The following is a 19,558-nucleotide window of genomic DNA, read 5'->3' as shown; positions in this document are numbered from 1 at the left end:
GCACATCGGGAAACGCAAAGGTAAGTGACTTGGCCAAGGTCTCACAGTGATTTCTGGTCCAAGTGGGGTTGGAACGCAGCCATCCTGGTTACCCGTCTTGCTATCTTTCACCTTTTCCAGAAACCAGCCTCATGGCACATTCGTCACGTTTGGAAAGGTCTTTGAGGGCTGTATATCCTTCAGCCTCTTTCATGGTTGTCTTTAGTACCTGCTAGAGAGGAGTCCGGGGCCAGGTAAGGTGGGGTGACAGAGGGCGGGGCAGGTGGCTGAGCGGAGGGGTCCGGCTTTGGGAGGGAGAGGCCTCGGGATCTGGGGAAGAAGGAGCAGGAGGCTGGGGCAGTGTGGCCAGCGGGAGGGCTGTGGACTTTGACACCCTCCTTCACAGAGCCCTATCTCCGGAGCATCTGGCCCAGGCCATGGGCCACAGGACTCCAGCCTGTAGAGGCCTCAAGAAAAAGTTAGAGGCAGGTCGGAGCTTGGTGGGGCTCCTTTTAAAGCTTCACCTTCCAGATGGGGGGTTAGGAAACCAGATGCTCTGATGGGTGGGGGAGGGGCTGTCAACCAGGGAGACCTCTCGGGGCTGGCTCAGAAAATCTTCCATTCGAGGCAGGGTGGGAGGGGAGGGGAGAATGGCTGGCCGTGGAGGCACATGCTCGGGGGTCGAGGAGGCTGCTTCCCCACAGCCCACAGCCCATATGCCCACCTTTGCCCTTTGGGCACTTTCTGCAAAGGGGTTAGCATCCAGGAGAACCAATGCCTTTGAACTTGAAAACCTGCAGACTTGTAGGAGATGGTCAGAACATATATGCGCACACCATGACTGCTCTAGAATCTTGCTATGACATATCGGTTCATGTGACATAAATATTCCGTGCAGAACTACATGTGCAATACCGTGCAAATGCCTGTCTGAGGGGGTGGGGCTGGTGGCGCCATCCCGTTGGTCCTGGCCTCTGCCCTCTCCCCGGGGCCCCCTTTCTACCGCCAGCTCTGTCGTCCTCGACCGTGTTCCTCTGGGCTCCAACCAGATGTCTTGGAGCAGCAGACAGAGGCCGGGGGTCCTGTGCAGGGTCCCCCGTGGTGTGAGTGTTTAGGCCAGCCGAGGCTGGAGGGCGTAGGAAACGAGGGCAAAGGTTGGGGCCCCACTTAGCAATGGGGGTGGGGGAAGGGGGCCGGGGACAAAGGCCACACTTTGGGCGAAAGTATGACCTCCTGACCTATGAAAGCTGAAGGGACTGCGCACCCACAGAACCACACGTGACTCCACTTCGCGCAGAATCACAGGACGTTTGAGTTGAAAAGGACCTTGGAGGGTTTCAAGCCCAAATCGCTGCCCAGGCAGCCCCCCATCCAGCACCAGAACCCAGTGCCCCCAGCAGGGCAGGCGGCTCAACAGCCCGTCCTCCACACCCGCCAAGTCCCTGGGTGGTGCTCTGTGGTGCATGCCTCTGTGTGTGCGTGTGTGTGTGTGTGTGTGTGTGCGCGCGCGCGTGTGCACCTGCTGACCTGCCGTCGCTCTGTGCAGGCTTTATGAGCTGGCACACAGGGCTTGTGAACCCAGTGACTGGAACAAACTCCAAGCTGAGTGAGCAGTGGCTTTGACCCCGCTGCCCCGTGCTGGCTCTATCCCCAGCCTCTCGCCTGTTTGTCCCTTGTGGCCAGCCCTGCACACGGCAGCAGAGCCCGGGAGACACCCTCCCAAAGGGCGCCGGGAGCAGGGATGGGGTGACGCAGTCAGCTGGGCCAGGAAACAAAGAGCAGAGATCAAGAGACAGAAGGAAAAGAAACCCAGGGTTCCACAGAGAGACCACTCAGAGTCATGGTCACACACACACACACACCCCCCACACCATACACCACACACACATGCACACACACACGGACACCTTACATACACATGCACACAAATGCCACACATGTTAGCACACAGTCTAAGACCAAGGGAGCAGATACAACTGCAAAGAGAGGCAACAGGAGAGGAAAAACAGAGGGAAACACAGGAAGGCAGAACAAACAAAAAGAGGGACAAAACCGGAAAAAATTAAATGTATATTTTTGGCCCTACATTAGTGGTTCTTGATGGAGAGTGATCTTGCCTCCCCCAAGGAAATTCCAGCAATGTCCGGAGACTTTGGCTGTCACAGCTGAGGGAAGGGGATGCTACGGTCACCCAATAAGTGGCAGCTAAACATCCTGCAACGTGTGGGACAGACCCACACTAAAGAATTATTTGTTCCAACACATCAGTATTTGCAGGTTGAGAAAGCATGCCTGAAATGCACACATCGGCGGCATGCGGTGGCTACGGTCCCAGTCAGGGCTCTGCTCCAGTCCTGCACGTACTGAAGCACACGTCATCTCCCTGGCCACCTCCAGCCCTGCCAGTGTGGCCCTCGGAGGGGGCTGGTCATCCCCTGCTTCACCACTGTCCCTCTGTTGAATCCTGAGGACCTAACTCGGCTTCGAGTTCAAGCTCGGCCTGAGGCAGGAGAACTGGCTGGAAACCCTTAGCATGTTGTCACAAGCCAAGTGGAGCCTCCTTCCTGTCTGTCCTCGTCTCTCCCACCCCATCCCCCTGCCATGGGCCTTGGCCTCTTCAGTACCCACCCCCCCCCCCCAGCACGCCACCACCCCCAACGCCCTGGCGAGGTTGCAGACCAACTGCCGTGAGGCCGAGGGCAGACTCGAAGTCCATATGCTCATCCTCACACGGGACCATTGAAAGGGACAATGACTTGCTGGGGTCATAAAAGTCTTCCTAAATTTGGAGTCTAGGCAAAAGGATTTGAGAAGATGTGATGGCAAATCTCACCAAATGAGGCCAGCGGCTGTGACCACTCTCCCTTGAGCTCTAGTCTCCCTCTCACCCCCTCAGCCCCTGCATCTATAGCCTCCGGTATTAGGACACTTGAGTCAGGGATTCTGGGTTGTGGAACCAACCGCGTCCTCATGGAGGAGTTCCAGGGCGACCTCACTGCCCCCTCAGAGCCGCAATCCCTGGGAGGAACAGGCAGCGTGGCTTCAAGATGTGAGTGGGCCCGCGTGGGCAGCGGCACTCAACCCTCGGCCCACCGTCCCCACTGTCCAAGCCCACGGTGCTGTGTCCAAGAACCGAGAGAACACTGTTGGTAGAAGCTTGCACTCGGCCATCTGCCCCCTCGTCTCCCTGCCCTGCGTGCCCTTGTGAGTCTGTTCTCCCTGAGTCGTGGTGACCCAATGCGAAAAGGCAGTAGCAGGTGGAGAAAGCGGCGGAAGGCAAAGAAAGTCGGGAATGACGGTGTCCTCCTGCAGCCTCCACAGGACAAACACCCCTCTGCCTTATTCCGTTTCCCTCCAGCAGCTGGACTGGGGTCTTTGCCTGGAGCCCAGCAGTAAAGAGAAGGTGGGTGGGTCCGCCGGCAGACGCACTGGCTTAATGGGCACAAAGGTCCTGGTTGAAGGTTTGGGTCCTAGCGCCTCCCCCCGACCCAACCCGAACCCACTGACCCCTGGGTGGGCGGGGAAGGCGGCTAATCAGACTGTGCTGTTTGCTCAGGGCTCTATGGTCTGGCCTTGCGCCCGACAGTAGGGACAGGAGTGCAGCTTTCCCTTCAGATTTGAGGGTGGCCCTCCTACCCCCTGCCCACAGAGACACCCCACCCCTGCGCCTACGCTTCCCTCCCCACCCCCACACATACAAACCCATGCACACACGCGCACACAGGCGCATACCTCACACACACACACACACACGCACACACACGCACTCCTCGCTGAATCAGAGACACGTAGGAAAAAACAGACTCTGAAGCTAGGGAGTGACCCACACATACCAGTGGCTCTAAGTGCCCAGACACCCATGCCCCAGGCCATCAGGTCCCTGCTTTGCCCCTGGACTCTGCATAAGCTGGGACTCTGGTCTCTTTCCAGCAGAGGGTTGAACTAAATATGCCTGCGGTGGCTCCCGGCTTGATCCTGGGCAGTGCGACAGGGATGGGCTGCGCTCTCTGTCATCTATCCTCCCTGCTGCAAGCCACCTCACTGCCCTGGGCCTCCATCCGCCCGTGGGGGTGTGGGAGTGGGTCTCAATCTGGCCACTGCCACCAATTGGCTATGGGATCTTGGGTGATTTACTTTGCCACCTTGAGGTTTATCTTTGTTTTTGTTTTTTAATCTGTAAGATGTGGACAAGAATACCTGCCCCACAGGTTTGATGTGAGTTTCTGTGGGCCCAGAAGGCAGTCACGGTGGATAGAGGCTGCCTCTACCAGAGGTGGCCAGAGAACAGGCTTGCAATACTGGGGACATGTTTACGTTAAAAACAAACAAACAACAACAACAACAACAACAACAACTTCATTGTTTACCTGAAATTCCAATTTAATGGGGCGTCCTGTATTTACTTGGTAACCCAATACATATGTTGGGGATGGGTTCTAGGACTCCAGAGTAGGAGTCTATGCAGTCCAGGGGGGGCCAAATCCTGCCCACGGCTGCCCACTTTTTTGCCCTGGCCTGGGAGCTCAGGATGGATTATCCATCTCTGAGGGGCTATCGGAACAAAACAAAACATGGGTGTCGGAGGCTACATGTTTGTATGTGGTTTTGCCACCCTTAAAATGCTTACATGTACTATCTGGCCCTTTCCGGGAAAAGTTTGCCGGCCCACACTTGGTTTTCATGTTTACATACCTATTTGGGGCCAGGCTAGAGATTAAAGTGGAAGAGTGAGAAAAAGCGGAGTCTCCAGGAGGGAAAGACACAGAAAAGACCCTGGGAGAGAGGTGGGCGCTACTCATTCCCTGTGGGGCCCGTCAGTCCCCAAGGCCGGCAACTCCTCCCCTCCTCCCTCAGGCCTAGTCTCTCAGGCTAGTCTGACCTGTCCAGGCCTTTCTATAAAAGGTCACCAGGTGTCCCAAAGTCCAAGGGAGGCCTCTCCATTCTTTGAAGGCCTCCCCTTCCTGGACTGGCCTGGGGGCAGGGAGAGAGACCCAGGCGGGCAGGGAGGGAGTTTACGCAAGGCCAAGGCCGCAGATGGAAGGCAGGTCGGCTGGCCTGTCTCTTTAAATCTCAGGTAATTTGGGAGGAGGGTGGGAGTGTCTGCAGGCTCGCTCGCTCCCAGGAGGAGCTCCCGGGGAGGAACCCAGCGGAGGGAGTCCCAGCTCTGCCAGGTGTAAGAACCTCAGAGCCCTCTGGAGTCGGGCTCTGGCGCCTCGGGGAGACTCCTCGGGGAGGTAGGGACCAGGGAGGTAGGAGACGGGACCTCTACAGGGCGAGGGCAGGCCGGCCCTTGGGGGTGCTGATGTGGCCCCAAGGCTGAGTCCTCTGGGGGTCTGGCCTTGGCCTCGGCCCCCCAAGGAGCCGGCCCTACACTCCATGGGGTTGCCGCTACCCAAGGACAAGGGGTTCATTCTCTGCCTGTGGAGAAAATTCTGTAGTTGGTTCCAGAGACGGGAGTCATGGGCCCAGAGCCGAGATGAGCAGAACCTGCAGCAACAGAAGAGGTAAGCCTCAGTCTGCTCCCTCGCCCCTCCCAGCCCTCCCTGCCCTCCCCCACCCCCGCCTTCCTCTCCCTCTCCCCCTTCCCCTCTCAGTCTTTGTTTGGCACCTCTATTTGTACAAACTGTGCTTCCAGGCCTGGCTCCTGGGGAGCATTTTGTCTCAAAGGTCTTAGCCAGTGGGGCTAGCTCCCCTGGAGGCCAGGTGGAAGGGGAGGGAACTGGCATGGGCACAGGTACCACCGGCTTTAAGATCCAATCTAATTATGCAAGCCCTTCGCACTTCCCTAAAGGCCCGGGCCACCTTGCTGGGCCCTGGGAAGATGTGGCATCATGGAACCGCCAGCACAGAGGTGCTGGTAGGTCGGGGCAGTGCCGGATGGCTGTATTCCTTGGCCCCAGAGCAGTCTGTCCTGCAGAAACACGTAATGCAGGCACATACACATGCGGGGAGTGGATGAATGAATGATTGAGTGAATGAGGCAGACAAGGAACTGCAGGCATCAGTGACCACAGAAGCCAAGAGGTGATCACGGCTGCCGTTCCTACGCATTATCGCCACCAGCAGGCATTGACCAAGGCTGAATGCCAGACACGGGGATGATTTTGAACCAGAGCTGGGACCCAGCCCTGGACTTCCTTACCCTCTACGGGGGAGAGGGGTGTGGATGCTTGGCCACATACCAGATGTGCGTAGGACCCATGCTCACCTGAGAGGCTCTAAAGTTTGAGCCCCTGAAAACTTCCCTAAACTCTGATGTCCCCACGCCCTAGGAGGGAGAGGAGAGGAGACATCCCTGCGTGAGATGTCCTCTCCAAAGTGTCCGTGGGTCTCCCTACCCAGGTGCTGATGCCCTAGAAGGGAGTCCTTCTGGTGGGGTGGAGCACCCCACCAGAAGGAGCACCTTCTCAGGGTCCCTGAGAAGGCAGTTAGCACATGTCTCTTCACAGAGGAAAGCCCAAAGGTTTTGTATTTGAGGGTCTTTCTCCATCTCCAAGAGCAGAGGCCTGCCTGAGCCTGCCAGGGAGCGCCTGTGGTTTTTCTTCCTTTGCCCCAGGATTCTGGGCTGGGGGTGTGTTCCTTTTTGAGCTTTGGCTTCCCCTCTCTCACACCAGCCGCCCACTTCTCTCCCCCCAGGCCTGGGAGAGTAGGGGCTGAGCGCATGTTTGACTGATGACATCTTGAGGCACAGAATGGCATTGTTGTTGGAGAATAGGCCGTCACTGGTTCCACTCTTCCCTACCCACTCAGGACCCCGGGGCTGGGGGAGCCAGACACAGAGCACAGAAAGGCCTGGGGCTTGGAAGGGGTGGCAGAGTCGTTCTGTGTGCCAACAAGGCAGAGCAGAGACAGGGACCACAGTCTGGCTGCTTCCACTCATCTTTTCAGCCTCTATTTCTTCTGAAGACCATCAGTGGGGCTCCTCTTGCAGCCTTGGGCCAGGAGGGCCTGATGTCACTTCGGGGGATCCCCTCCTTTCCTGATCTCCCTGCCTGGTTCCATAGTTTCTCAGCCCTCTCCTTCCCACCCAGAGCCTGGAGTATTGATTCCCCTCTGGGTGGGCACTTCCAGGAAGGACACTGAAATCGCCGGAAAGGGAAGTGTCCTAGGCTTTGCAGTCAACCGGCCGTAGGGAGACTTGCCCATAACTGGGCAACTAGGAGATGACCATGTAAGTGGGGACAATATGACAGGTGAGGAGGTGGGCTGATGGCAGAAAGCAGCAGACGATGTAATGAGCACCTATCTTGTCTTCTATAACCCCAAACCTGTGGGGGGCAGTGCCGGTATCCCCTTGGGAGTGAGGCTGGCCCAAGGCGAGCAAGTGGTGAAGTCAGCTTGGTGCCAACAGCTCAGAGGGGCCTCTGGGTGGGGCTGGCGGATTCCAGGGAGTGAAGCGTAGTTCAGTGAGAGGGAAAGGCTCTGTGGTCTCCCCAGGATGACCAGGAACCCAGCATTCCTCTCTCTCTAGCAGATGTGTCTTGGGTCTTGGTCCCACTGCCCCCTCTGCTTAAATCCACAATGCTGGACCCAAGCTGAACCATTACCTTTTTCCCGTTTCTTCTTCGTCATCTCTCCCTGGACCTTGACTTGTCTTGTTTCCTGAGATTCAACATACTAAACACTTATGGAGCATAAAGCACTCTGCCAGACTTGTAGAAAATGAACATGACCTCCCTGCCCTCGAGGAGCTCACATTCTCATGGTCAAAATGCCTCAGGATGCATCTACTTGGGTGACAAGTGAGCTTGGTGAGCGTCCTAAGAAGGGCATAAGCACGTGTCATGGGAGCAGAGAGGACGACACTGCGGTATCTGATTCTGCCTGGTGTTGGTATGCTGGGCAGCTCCCAGAGGCTCTCACATGACCCCGTTGTTGGCACTTTCTCCCTCCCACTAGATGGTGGGAAGGCAGTGAACACGGAAGGTTCTCCTCTGCTTAGATAGCTGTATAAACACGTGTAGCCATGGGTCTGTGAAAAGTAAACTGGGCCTCTCCAGTGTGTTGGGACTCCCTGCCTCAGGAAGCACAGCAGACATGCATGTTGCAGGCACTTGTGCTAGAGCTGCAGGACTTGGAAGGGCGGACCGATTCCAAGTCTGCAAATAACCACTTTTCTCCCAGCTTTGGCTTCCTCATCCACTCGCCAAGAACCTGAGCGGGAGGGAGACAGCCCACAAGTGGCCAGCGTATGCACGCATGCTTCCTCCCCACACACGACTGCCTTCATCTGTGGTCACTGCTCTGGGCTGACCCCCTCCCCCTGAGAGAAATCAGGAAGAACCATAAAACTAGAAGAACCACATAATTTAGCGGTGAGAGCCTGGGGCTAGGTTCTTGGCCAAGCGTTCTGCTTTTAACTCTGTGTGATCTAGCAACAATCTGGTTGTGCTGCCTCAGTTTCCTTTTCTGAAAAATGAAAGACTCATTCAGCCCATGCCACAGGGTTGTAAGGAGCAAACGTGATCATATCCTTACGACCTCTATACCCTTTTGGAAGCTGAAAAGCACATTTAACAAATGGGATTACTGTGATGAAAAAAACCAAAAATACAACAGTCAAAGGCAACACCCAACATTGGCAGGAGTTTGAGGGGCTGGGCACCTCCTTTCTTTCAGGGCTGTATCCTCCTGGGAACCTGTATGCTGAGCTCCACGTCGCGTGTGCCCTCCCTTTCCCAAATGGCGTGCTCGTCTGACAGGGTGCTTGGAGAGAGACCAGTGGGACCCATGTCTGTGGACATGGCTCCTGTGCCTCTAAGCCCTCTCCAAAGCCTGAGCCACAGAGAAGAGGGATGGGGAAATGGCCAGTGGGGTCCCAGTCCCAGCTCTGCCTCTGACTTGTTTGGACAAGTCACCTCGGGACTCCAGGCTTCTTTCTCCATCTGTGACATGGACAGATAGGTTAGATTTCTAGCAACTTTCTAGCTCTAAAATTTTGGTTTGAATTCTCCTCCAAAGGCGCTCTGGATCTTGTCTCGTTTCCAGCAACCAAATGCAGAACTTTGCTCATGTGCACGTAGGCATGGACACATTCTCAAGAAGGAAGAGGTTGAGTGTGGGACTTCAGCTCAGGTCACAATCTCACATTTCATGGGTTCAAGCCCCATGTCCCCACATGGGGCTCTGTGCTGACAGCTCAGAGCCTGCTTCAGATTCTGTGCCTCCCTCTTTCTCTGCCCCTCCCCCACTTTCACTCTGTCTCTCTCTCAAAAATAAGTAAAACAAAAACAAAGAAGGAGGAGGAGGGGAGGACAGAGTGCAGGAAACAGGGAGAAAGGGAGTGAGAGATACTTTCTGCTGGCCCAGAGGGAATCTTAAGGAGGAGATCAGTGATTTGTTTACTATGTAAAAAATGGGCTAGGTTTTGTAATATGGTTTTCACCAGTCTAATATTGAGCAAAACCATTCAATTTTATAATTATTGTTCAGCAAAATAAAGCATGCTAAATTCTGAAAACAGCTTTCATACAGCTTTCATACTGCTATAATTTCAGATTTTGTCTGTAATTTCTTTTTGCTACTTAATCAGCAAGTGCTCCAAAGGCTTTACCTTTTTGTTTCTCTCTTAAATATTTAACGATCTGTAAGAAAGCACGTATAGGGAGTTTCTCATTCTTTTTAATGTGAAGAGTCCTCTTTTAAAAAAAATCGTTTATGAACAATTCAAGCTATAGGTCAGGAATTCCCTACCTTGCAGATGGACATTTTGGACAGAATAATTCTTCATTGTAGGAGACCGGCCTGCATAAGATCCTCCTGAACAGCATCCCTGCCTTCTACCCGCTAGATGCCAGTGGCACCTCTCCACCCTACCCCAGTTGTGACAACCAAAAATGTCTCCGGGTGTTGCCAGATTCCTTGGTGGGGGGAGGGCGGGGGGGGGGTTCACCCCTGGTTGAGAGCTGCAGCTCTCAACCACCATTTGTAAACAAGAGATTCTGGTAGGGATGTTAACTAATCTACTAAATAAAGTAAAAGTTCCCCCTGGAAGGGACCAAGTATAATGTAACCATTCAAACCAGAAGGTATGTTATCAGTATCTCCTCTTCCTGCCTTGGGGAGGTGCCTGGTAGAGACCTAGTAAAGACGTGTAGATTTTGCTCCAGATCTAAACGTCTGTGCTGGGTTGCTCTGGTAGAAACCACTCGTGTCTCAGGCACAAAAACTGTTGGATGGGTCTGCTCTTGTGCCTTTTTTCTGGGTCCCAAGGGTAGTCAGGTTTTGGGGTTCCGACTGACTGCCAAGATCCTGACTGAGGGCTTTCTCTGCTGTCCCCTTGTGGCCCTATGGTGTAACTGCAAGTAATTGCCTTATCTGATCCCCTCCGAACCATTCATACACTGCCCCCTTTTTCGCTGAATTCTGGAGTTTGCCACCCAAAAGAGACCAGGTCTCTACAAACTTTGCCAGATAAGATACGGGACATGGAGTCAAATTCGAATTTCATATAAATGATTAACAAGTTGTTAGTATGTCCCAAATGTCACATGGGACATAGTTATATTAAAAAAGTATTGGTTGGAAATCTAAAATTAAAATCTAAAGGAGCATCCTGCATTTTTATTTGGTAAATCTGGCAAGCCCCAATGGACAGCAACTCCTTGTTGTTTCCCGGCCCGCTAGGGCAGTCGGCAAGGCAAGAGGAAGAACACATGGGAATGAAGGCTTGTCGGGGACATTTGTGGCCTTCAGAGACACGCAGGGACCCAAAAGGGTGTCTGTGGGCCTTCCACCAACTAGCCTCCCCACTCATATTTTAGGAAGTACGGAGCAGAACCCTGCACTTGGGCAAGAAGCTCCCTTGGGTCCATTTGTAACTTTGCCATTAACTTTAGTCAAAATAGGCCATAGAGCCAGAAGCTAATTGAAAGAGAGCAGGGAAAGGAAACAGACAGGAGAAAGCGGCTGACCTCCGCCCTTAAGTGTCCCTTGTGTAGAGGAAAGACAGTACTAATCACAACACACAGTGAAAGATGCAAAAATAAAGGGCCAGACTATATAGTGTGGAAAACTTCCTGGGAGGGTGTGTATGTGTGTTGGGGAATAGGGCTGGCTCTAGAATATTTATAGAGGAGGGGTTTGGGCAAATTGTTGGAAAGGCAGTGGTGGTGGTGAAGGGGGTGTGGAAAATTTGCTTTGCAGCTGTGTTTGTATATTAAGCATACTGTTTTTTACTTAAATTACATGTTCGCCTAAGGTTGGCTTAAAGGGTGGCCAATGGAGATAATAAACAGGGGCAGTGAGGCCACACTACCTTCTGCTACTGCTACAAATTCATTCATTCTGCAGATGGTGGTGGAGTGTCTACCGTATGCAGAGCACATCCCTAGGCATTGGGGTTACAGAACAGAAATGAACAGGGTGAGGCAGATGCTCTGGATTCCAGGTGGAAGTTACATATGGCACAAGCCTTGGGAGAATGGAGTGTTCGGGGGCGGGGGGTGGCAGTGGTGGGGCCAGAATAGCTGGGATAAGGAGTGAATGGGAGGAGGAAAGAGGGGAAGATAAGGTCACTGAAGCTAGAAAGAATCTCTGTATTCCTTCTCCGTGGGTATTTAAGGACCCATCAGACTTTTCTTTTCTTTTCTTTTTACATTTATTTATTTTTGAGAGACGGGGCACAAGTAGGGGAGGGGCAGAGAGAGAAGGAGACACAGAATCCGAAGCAGGCTCCAGGCTCTGAGCTGTCGGCACAGAGCCCGACGCAGGACTCGAACTCACAGACCGTGAGATCATGACCCGAGCCGAAGTCGGACGCTCAACCGACTGAGCCACCCAGGCGCCCCTCCCATCAGACTTTTCTAAACGGTGATGGCAATGCCATTTAGAGGGTGTACCTTGGCAGCATGGAGAAGGGTGGATTGGGGGTAAATAGGGCACGGGAAACTAGCTAGAATATTTTGCTAACGAGGGGCAGAATAGAGAATGAAGACATGAACGATGAGGGTCGGTAGCACGAGGAGGTAGGGATTGAATGTTGAATTGACAAAGCCTGATGGCCATCCAGGTGGCATGGAAGCGGGGGCGGGGAAGCTGGGGCCAACACTCTGGGGGATATGAGTCTTGTGCTCCTCCCTCCTCTCCCGATCACCCTCCCGTCCCGGCTCTTGGAGTTGATTTCCTGCCAGCACCAGTGTGTGATCTCCCATTCACATAGTTGGCCATCTATGGGTAAGTGGCGTTATTTCATTTAGATCCCATAGAAAGACCAAATGGCTCTGGGCCAAGAGAGAAATTGAACAAAGGGGGCCCCATGGGTCTTAGTTGGGCTAAGTTTTTATAGTAATACAGGTTTTTAGTTCATTGTAGGAATAAAACTCAAAAGGGTTTGGTGAATCAGAGAAGATGATTTGTGTGTGTGTGTGTGTGTGTGCCTAAAACAAGTGGGAAGCAGACAGGAAGTAGAAAGAAACTATACTCTGCTTAGGGGTCAGAACAAAAAGGATCCACTGTTGCTCTCTGATTGAGCTCTGAGGATGCTGTTGTTGGAAAGGAAGTGCCAGGATCAACGGGCTTTGCTGAGAAGGTCTGGAAAGGCGAGCATCATGCCGCTGGGGAAATCTAGCCTCTACATGTTGACTTTCTTCACAAATATGAGGGAGGAATTCCTTGTACCCTTAGTCCATGAAAACAAGGCTTATCTCAGGGGTAATCACAGGGCACTTAGTGAAGCTAAACAGGGTTGCCCCAGAGGTCAGTAGGTCAGGAGGTGAATGAGTACTTTAACTCCTCCCCTCCATACCCGATATGCACAGATAACACACACACACATATTCTGGTCCCAGCACTCAGGGGATGGGAAACCAGTCACTGATGCTTCTCCCACACAAGCTGAAAGGGGAACAGTTGGTTTGGGGTAGCTAACCGGTCAAGAAAAAATCCGGCAACCCTCGGGACACTGCTGACCTCAATTCCCTGGATCAAGTTCAGGGTCATGAGGTGCACGTGTCTGTATATGAAGGAGCCAAGCCATCAGCCCTCACTGCACCACCGGGCATGCTCACCATCGCCACCTTTCTGATCCCATTCCCTTCTAGAATCTGGGAGTCTCCTCTCCTTCTAGCTGCCAAGGAGAACAACGTCCAGGCTCTCAACAAGCTACTCAAGTATGAGGCCTGTGAGGTGCACCAGAGAGGTAAGGGGCAGAGCCCTCAGCACCTGTCAGAGCTACACATGTGGCTCCCAGTGTAGCCCAGGACCTTCTGTGGTGGGCCCCTAAATGCCTATGGTCACCATGCCCCTGCCCCATGGAAGCCATATGACTCTTCTTTCTGTCAACACCAGGAGCCATGGGGGAGACAGCACTGCACATAGCGGCCCTCTATGACAACCTGGAGGCCGCCGTGGTGCTGATGGAGGCTGCCCCGGAGCTGGTCTTTGAGCCCATGACATCGGAGCTGTACGAGGGTGAGGGTGCTGGGTGTTTTAAGCCAGTCTCTGCAGTGGATTAACTCGGGGCGACCAAAGAGGGCTTCGTTCCTCCCCCCATCTCCCTTTGTTCTTGTCATCCTCACCGTACACCGTTAGAACACCAACCCCCCAAAATGCAAGGGGAGAAGAGGCAGCAGCTGGTTTCCCTGGGTACCCTGCCGGACCGGGGGCTCTGTCACACCCCCCTGCCACCTCAGGCTGCGGGAGTGAGGAGGACTGGGTGTAGATATGGGAGGGACCCTTGCAGGATCCTGGGGACACACCCCATGACTGAGGCTCTCTCTGGGCCAGGTCAGACCGCCCTGCACATAGCCATCGTGAACCAGAACGTGAACTTGGTGAGAGCCCTGCTTGCCCACGGGGCCAGCGTGTCTGCGAGAGCCACAGGCACGGCATTCCGCCGCAGCCCCCGCAACCTCATCTACTTTGGTGAGAGCGGGGCCGGGGCTGGGAGGAAGGGACATGGGGAGGTGGGCAAGAGCAAAGGGAGGGCGGGCCGAGGAGGGCTCCGGCCCCCCAAAAAGCCGGAAGCGGCCGGGCCTTCCAGGGTTTCAGGCCAGAGCCAAGCCTCCCCCGATGCATGCTCCATCCCTGCCTCTGCTTCTGCTGACGAGCATCCCCGAGCCCAGAGCTGCCACAGGAGGGCAAGGAGGCAGTCACTCGGGGACGCTGTCCATCCCCCAGCCCATCGGACCCTCGTGGCAGCGAGCCTTCTGTGTCCACAGGGGAGCACCCCTTGTCCTTTGCTGCCTGCGTGGGCAGTGAGGAGATGGTGAGGCTGCTCATCGAGCATGGAGCTGACATCCGGGCCCAGGACTCCCTGGGTAAGAGCTGGGGGCCGGGAGGGCAGGGGCCACCCCAGGTCGGGCAGGGCATCAGCGGGGACTTCAGCGCAACGGCCACGTGACGCCCGCGTCCTCCTGCAGGAAACACCGTGTTGCACATCCTCGTCCTGCAGCCCAACAAGACCTTTGCCTGCCAGATGTACAACCTGCTGCTGTCCTACGATGGGCGCAGGGACCACCTGCAGTCCCTGGACCTCGTGCCCAATCACCAGGGTCTCACCCCCTTCAAGCTGGCCGGAGTGGAGGGCAACACCGTGGTGAGGGACACTCCCCTGGCCCCATGGTGGCCTTTCAAAGACCCTTGGTGCCCAACTGCCCGGAGGGTGGGGCCCCTTCCTCCATACTCCGTCGCTAAATGCTCAGCCTCAGGGACCCCTGGGCGGGAGGCTTTGAGAATGTCGCTTTAGGACATCTGCTCTGGGAGCCCGGCGTTCTGTTCCCTTTGCCCGTCCTCCTCTTTAAGATCCTTATAGGGTGTGTGGGAAAGAAAGACAACCAGAAAAAAGGAGGCTCACGCAACTAACTGTCCATCAGTCGCAAGGAGCGGGCCGTAGCCCTCGTCCGCGGTGGAGACCCCCCGGCTCAGCTTCTCACACTGACCTCTGAATCACCACCGTGTCTTCTCAGATGTTCCAGCACCTGATGCAGAAGCGGAAGCACATCCAGTGGACCTACGGGCCGCTGACCTCCACTCTCTACGACCTCACCGAGATCGACTCTTCAGGGGATGAGCAGTCTCTCCTGGAACTTATTGTTACCACCAAGAAGCGGGAGGTACGGGTCGTAGGGTCAGAAAGCAGCTGGCGAGGGAAGTCAGGGTCTCCCAGGTGCCGGCTCTATTTTCTTTCTGCCGCAGGCTCGCCAGATCCTGGACCAGACCCCGGTGAAAGAGCTGGTGAGCCTCAAGTGGAAGAAATACGGGCGGCCGTACTTCTGCGTGCTGGGCACCATATACCTGCTGTACATCATCTGTTTCACCGTGTGCTGCGTCTACCGCCCCCTCAAGCCCAGGACCAATAACCACACTGGTCCCCGGGACAACACACTCCTACAGCAGAAGCTACTTCAGGTGATGCCCTAGGGGCGGCTGAGCTCAGGGCAGGATTCAGCTCCCTGTCCTTCCTCAGCCCCACATCACTTACCTGCTCTCCAGCCCCCGTTTCTCCCCTCACCCAGCTCTCAATTACGTAGGCACAAACTCAAAGTACAGGCACACAGAAACACACATATGCTCAAAGAGCAGTTTGAGAGAGCCCAGCCTACCAGGTTAAAAACAATCCTACAGGGCTGGTGACTTTATACAGGAGACACGGACTCATGCCCAGGGACAGACAGGCAGGATGCATGGGGTCCCTGAGTGTTCTGACCCTGTTTCCCCTTCAGGAGGCCTATGTGAGCCCCCAGGATGACCTCCGCCTGGTGGGGGAGCTGGTGACCGTCATCGGAGCTGTGCTCATTCTGCTTGCAGAGGTGAGGATGGTCAGGATCTAGGGTGAGGCTGTTGGCCCCAGGGATCCAGCCCGAGCCCCAGTCTACAAGTGCCTTTGTGTCTTCCTGGCCTCTCTCCAGATTCCAGACATCTTCAGGGTGGGGGTCACTCGCTTCTTTGGACAGACCATCCTCGGGGGGCCATTCCACGTCCTCATGTGAGTCTCCTTGCTCTCCACCAATGCCCCCACTCACTCCCTGGATTCCCGACCCCTGGACAATCACTGGAGAAAATTAATTCCAGAGATCCTTCTCCAATGATTGTGTGCCCTTGTGTACTGAACTTGGGGAGGCCAAATGTGAGTGTGTGGGTGCAGTCCCCAGGACAATCCTGGTCTCTTCTCATTCCCCCTCTGCTCCCCACCCCCAGCATCACCTACGCCTGCATGGTGCTGGTGACCATGGTGATGCGGCTCACGAACGCCAATGGGGAGGTGGTGCCCATGTCCTTCGCCCTGGTGCTGGGCTGGTGCAATGTCATGTACTTCGCCCGAGGATTCCAGATGTTGGGCCCTTTCACCATCATGATCCAGAAGGTCCGTGCCCCCACCCCCCCCACCCCACCCCCTGCCCCAAGCTTTCTAGAGAAAGGTCCTGGAGTGGGGGCTGCGGCAAACATTTTTCTGAAAGACCAGATAATAGATGGAAGATTTTGCAGCCACATGTGGGTCTCTATTGCATTTTTGTTCCTTTTCCTCCTCCTCCTCCTTCTTTTTGTTTTCCCAATCCTTGAAAAATGTGAAAAGCATTCTTAGTTCAAGGGCCATCCCCAAACAGTCCAAGGAGATTTGCCATGCAGGCACAGCTTGCTAACCCCTGGAGGGCAGAACTGTGGGACTTCTCGGGGCGAGTCCAGTGAGAGGCCACAAGGGGCAGTTGCTCAGGGGACCCACGTGGAGGTATTTTCCTTCCTCTCCTCCCTTTAGATGATTTTTGGCGACCTGATGCGATTCTGCTGGCTGATGGCTGTGGTCATCCTGGGCTTTGCCTCAGGTAAATCATCTGGCCGGGAAGGGGCCGTGGGAAGGGGAGGTTGGAGGAGGCTGGAGAGCCCAGAATGCCTGTGGATAAACGTGGGGGAAGCTGGGAGGGAAGACAGGGATAGGAGGCTGTCAGGTCTGAGGATGGAACATGCCTGGAGGTGAGACAAAACTAGGAGTGCTTCCAGACGTGCCTCTTGGGATCAGGATAAGCCATACTGAAAATAAGGGAATATAAGAACCCAAAGCATGGAGCGCGGAAGGCTGGATGGGGACACTGGATGGAGAAGAGGGAAACAGGGCTGGAATGGGCAGCAAAGAGCTGGCCGTGGTCCAGTCTGGTATGTGGTTGCCATGGTAACTCTCACCCCCTTGGGTGGAGCAGCCTTCTATATCATCTTCCAGACAGAGGACCCCGACGAGCTGGGCCATTTCTACGACTACCCGATGGCGCTGTTCAGCACCTTCGAGCTGTTCCTCACCGTCATCGACGGGCCTGCCAACTATGACGTGGATTTGCCCTTCATGTACAGCATCACCTACGCTGCCTTCGCCATCATCGCCACGCTGCTCATGCTCAACCTCCTTATCGCCATGATGGGTGACACTCACTGGAGGGTGGCCCACGAGCGGGATGAGCTCTGGAGGGCGCAGGTGAGCCCCCTGGTGGCCGGGAGGGCTAGTGCAGGCCATTCCCCCCCCCCCCCCCCCCCCCGCCACCTAAGGACCGAGCTGAACTCAGACAGAAGCAGGATATTTTGACCCCACGTAGGTTTAGACGGTTTTACTGCACAGGACACAAAATAACGCAGAGTATTCGCAATACAACGGACTAATACCTGAACAGCTGAAAAGAATTCATCATTTTCCCAAAAAGTAAAACCTCAGGCTTTTCTAGAAGAATCAACAAGAAATACAACTAATGGTGGCTGAAAGTGCATTTAGGAAATCAGTCTGTAAAACCTGATGCAGAAAACTTGGACAGGTTAAAAAAAAATGCTACAAAAACTTCCCTGAGGAGTGGAAGTTATCTTCGGTCAGATCATCACGATGGAGACAGAAGACCATTAAATGAGTCAAAGCACCGTTTAAAAATATACTTAGAAAATAATTTCTCTCCACAAAAATAAAAATGCAAACCCCCCAAACTGAATGGCACTTTGCTGTGCTGTGTAGAAAACAGAGTTAAAAGGCCCTAGGTTGGCTAAATGGGGTTTGCTCAGGAAAATAGGTTTCCATGCACATGTCCTGATATTCGATTTCTCAGTAGGGTGGTGGCATTTATAAGTGGCCTTTCTGTCTGTAGGGTCAAAATATCCTGTGGCCCTGAGGATCCCTTTCTGTCTGCTTTGCCCTCCTTCCTGTCTCCTTGGGGCGGGGTCCCTCAACCTCCTGCAGGAGCTGCGCGGATGTCGGGTCCCGGGGTAAAGAGCTGTGGGCTCATGTCCCATGCACTCTGTCCCACAGAAGAGGGTCAGCCAAGCTGACACCCCGCACCCCCCAGCTTGGGGGTGTTGTCCCCTCTTGGAGGCCATGAGCTCCTGCGTTTCCATGAGCTCCTGCGCCCGACGCCCTCTCCTCTTCCCGCCCTCCTCAGTCGATTTCTCGGTCAACACCCCACCTCTGATGGCCCCTTCGGCCCCCACACGCAGGTGGTGGCCACCACGGTGATGCTGGAGCGGAAGCTGCCTCGCTGCCTGTGGCCTCGCTCGGGGATCTGCGGGCGCGAGTATGGGCTGGGGGACCGCTGGTTCCTGCGGTGAGTTCCTGCCGGGCTGGACGGCCTTCTGCTCCCAGGGCCCCGCGCCCGTTGACCCGCGTTGCCCGGAGGTCCCCTAAGGGATCCCTGCTGTTAAGGGAGGGGCCCCGCTAAATGCTCGGGCCCCCCGAAAGCCGCCGCTGAGATGCCGGCAGCCCCCGTGTGCGCACTAGCCGCAGTGGTGGGAAAAGGCCGGTCACGGTGGGATGGGGTCAGCGGAGGACACGACGCGGGCGCGGGTCCGGGCCAGCCCGTCTGTCCTCGGCTGCCTCTCACGGCCTTGCGCTCCACAGGGTGGAAGACAGACAGGATCTCAACCGGCAGCGGATGCGGCGCTACGCGCATGCCTTCCACATTCCGGCCTCCGAGGACTCGGACAAAGCCTCGGAGAAACTGCGGCTGGACCACCCCTCGGGCCCCCACCTGTGTCCGTCCACCCCCTCGGTGTCCCGAAGTACCTCCCGCAGCAGCGCCAACTGGGAGAGGCTTCGGCAAGGCACCCTGAGGAGGGAACTGAGGGGGTTGGTCAACAGGGGTCTGGAAGACGGGGAAGGCTGGGAGTATCAGATCTGAGCCCACTCTGCCCTCTGGCCCCAGCAGCTGCTCTCATTTCCCGGGGGGGGGGGGGGGGGTATCAACACGCAAAACCCAAACGCCTCTCCCCGGTGGGGGAGGAAGGCGGAAGGCACCCCCCCCGCCCCGCCCCCTTGAGGAATGCAGCTGGGGAATCGCTGCCCCAGGTCCCCACTACTCGTTGGGCTCAGGGGGCGAATAGAAAGCAAGGGGGGGAGGTGGCCCTCGCCTCACCCCGAGCACAGGGCTGGTGCCAGTGAGGACGAGGCTGCGGGCTCTCCGGCCTTACTGAAGTACTCTGCACTGTCAGAGCAAAGCACTTTAAGGACAGGCTTGCCGCCTCTGCCCCAGGGTCATGGTGGGAAGGGGACAGTCCTTCCCAGGGTGCTCCAGACAGCTGGGTGGGGGGAGGCACGTGGAGAGCAGGAGTGAGGGGGACAGGAACCGCTTTGGGGGTGGGGTAAAGCCGCTTGAGTCTTGCCACCTTCTACCTTCCAATA

The 19,558-nt window shown here is 55.4% G+C and overlaps 1 protein-coding gene across 1 annotated transcript; it reads left to right on the top strand.

Moving 5' to 3' along the window:
- Window positions 1–4,742: 4,742 nt before the first annotated feature.
- TRPV6 (transient receptor potential cation channel subfamily V member 6) lies at window positions 4,743–19,544 on the top strand. The gene is made up of 15 exons (XM_019825946.3): window positions 4,743–5,483; window positions 13,020–13,117; window positions 13,267–13,389; window positions 13,705–13,842; window positions 14,139–14,237; window positions 14,340–14,515; window positions 14,886–15,032; window positions 15,115–15,327; window positions 15,642–15,728; window positions 15,828–15,904; window positions 16,117–16,282; window positions 16,673–16,739; window positions 17,112–17,380; window positions 18,379–18,485; window positions 18,779–19,544. The coding sequence occupies exons 1-15, from the start codon at window positions 5,356–5,358 to the stop codon at window positions 19,056–19,058; spliced, it is 2,175 nt and encodes a 724-aa protein (XP_019681505.2). The 5' UTR covers window positions 4,743–5,355; the 3' UTR covers window positions 19,059–19,544.
- Window positions 19,545–19,558: the final 14 nt, after the last annotated feature.

Source organism: Felis catus, chromosome A2, assembly GCF_018350175.1.
Source record: "Felis catus isolate Fca126 chromosome A2, F.catus_Fca126_mat1.0, whole genome shotgun sequence".
Taxonomy (NCBI): Eukaryota; Metazoa; Chordata; class Mammalia; order Carnivora; family Felidae; genus Felis; species Felis catus.
The sequence above is the reverse complement of the archived record's forward strand: the minus strand, read 5'-3'. Positions and strand labels throughout refer to the sequence as shown.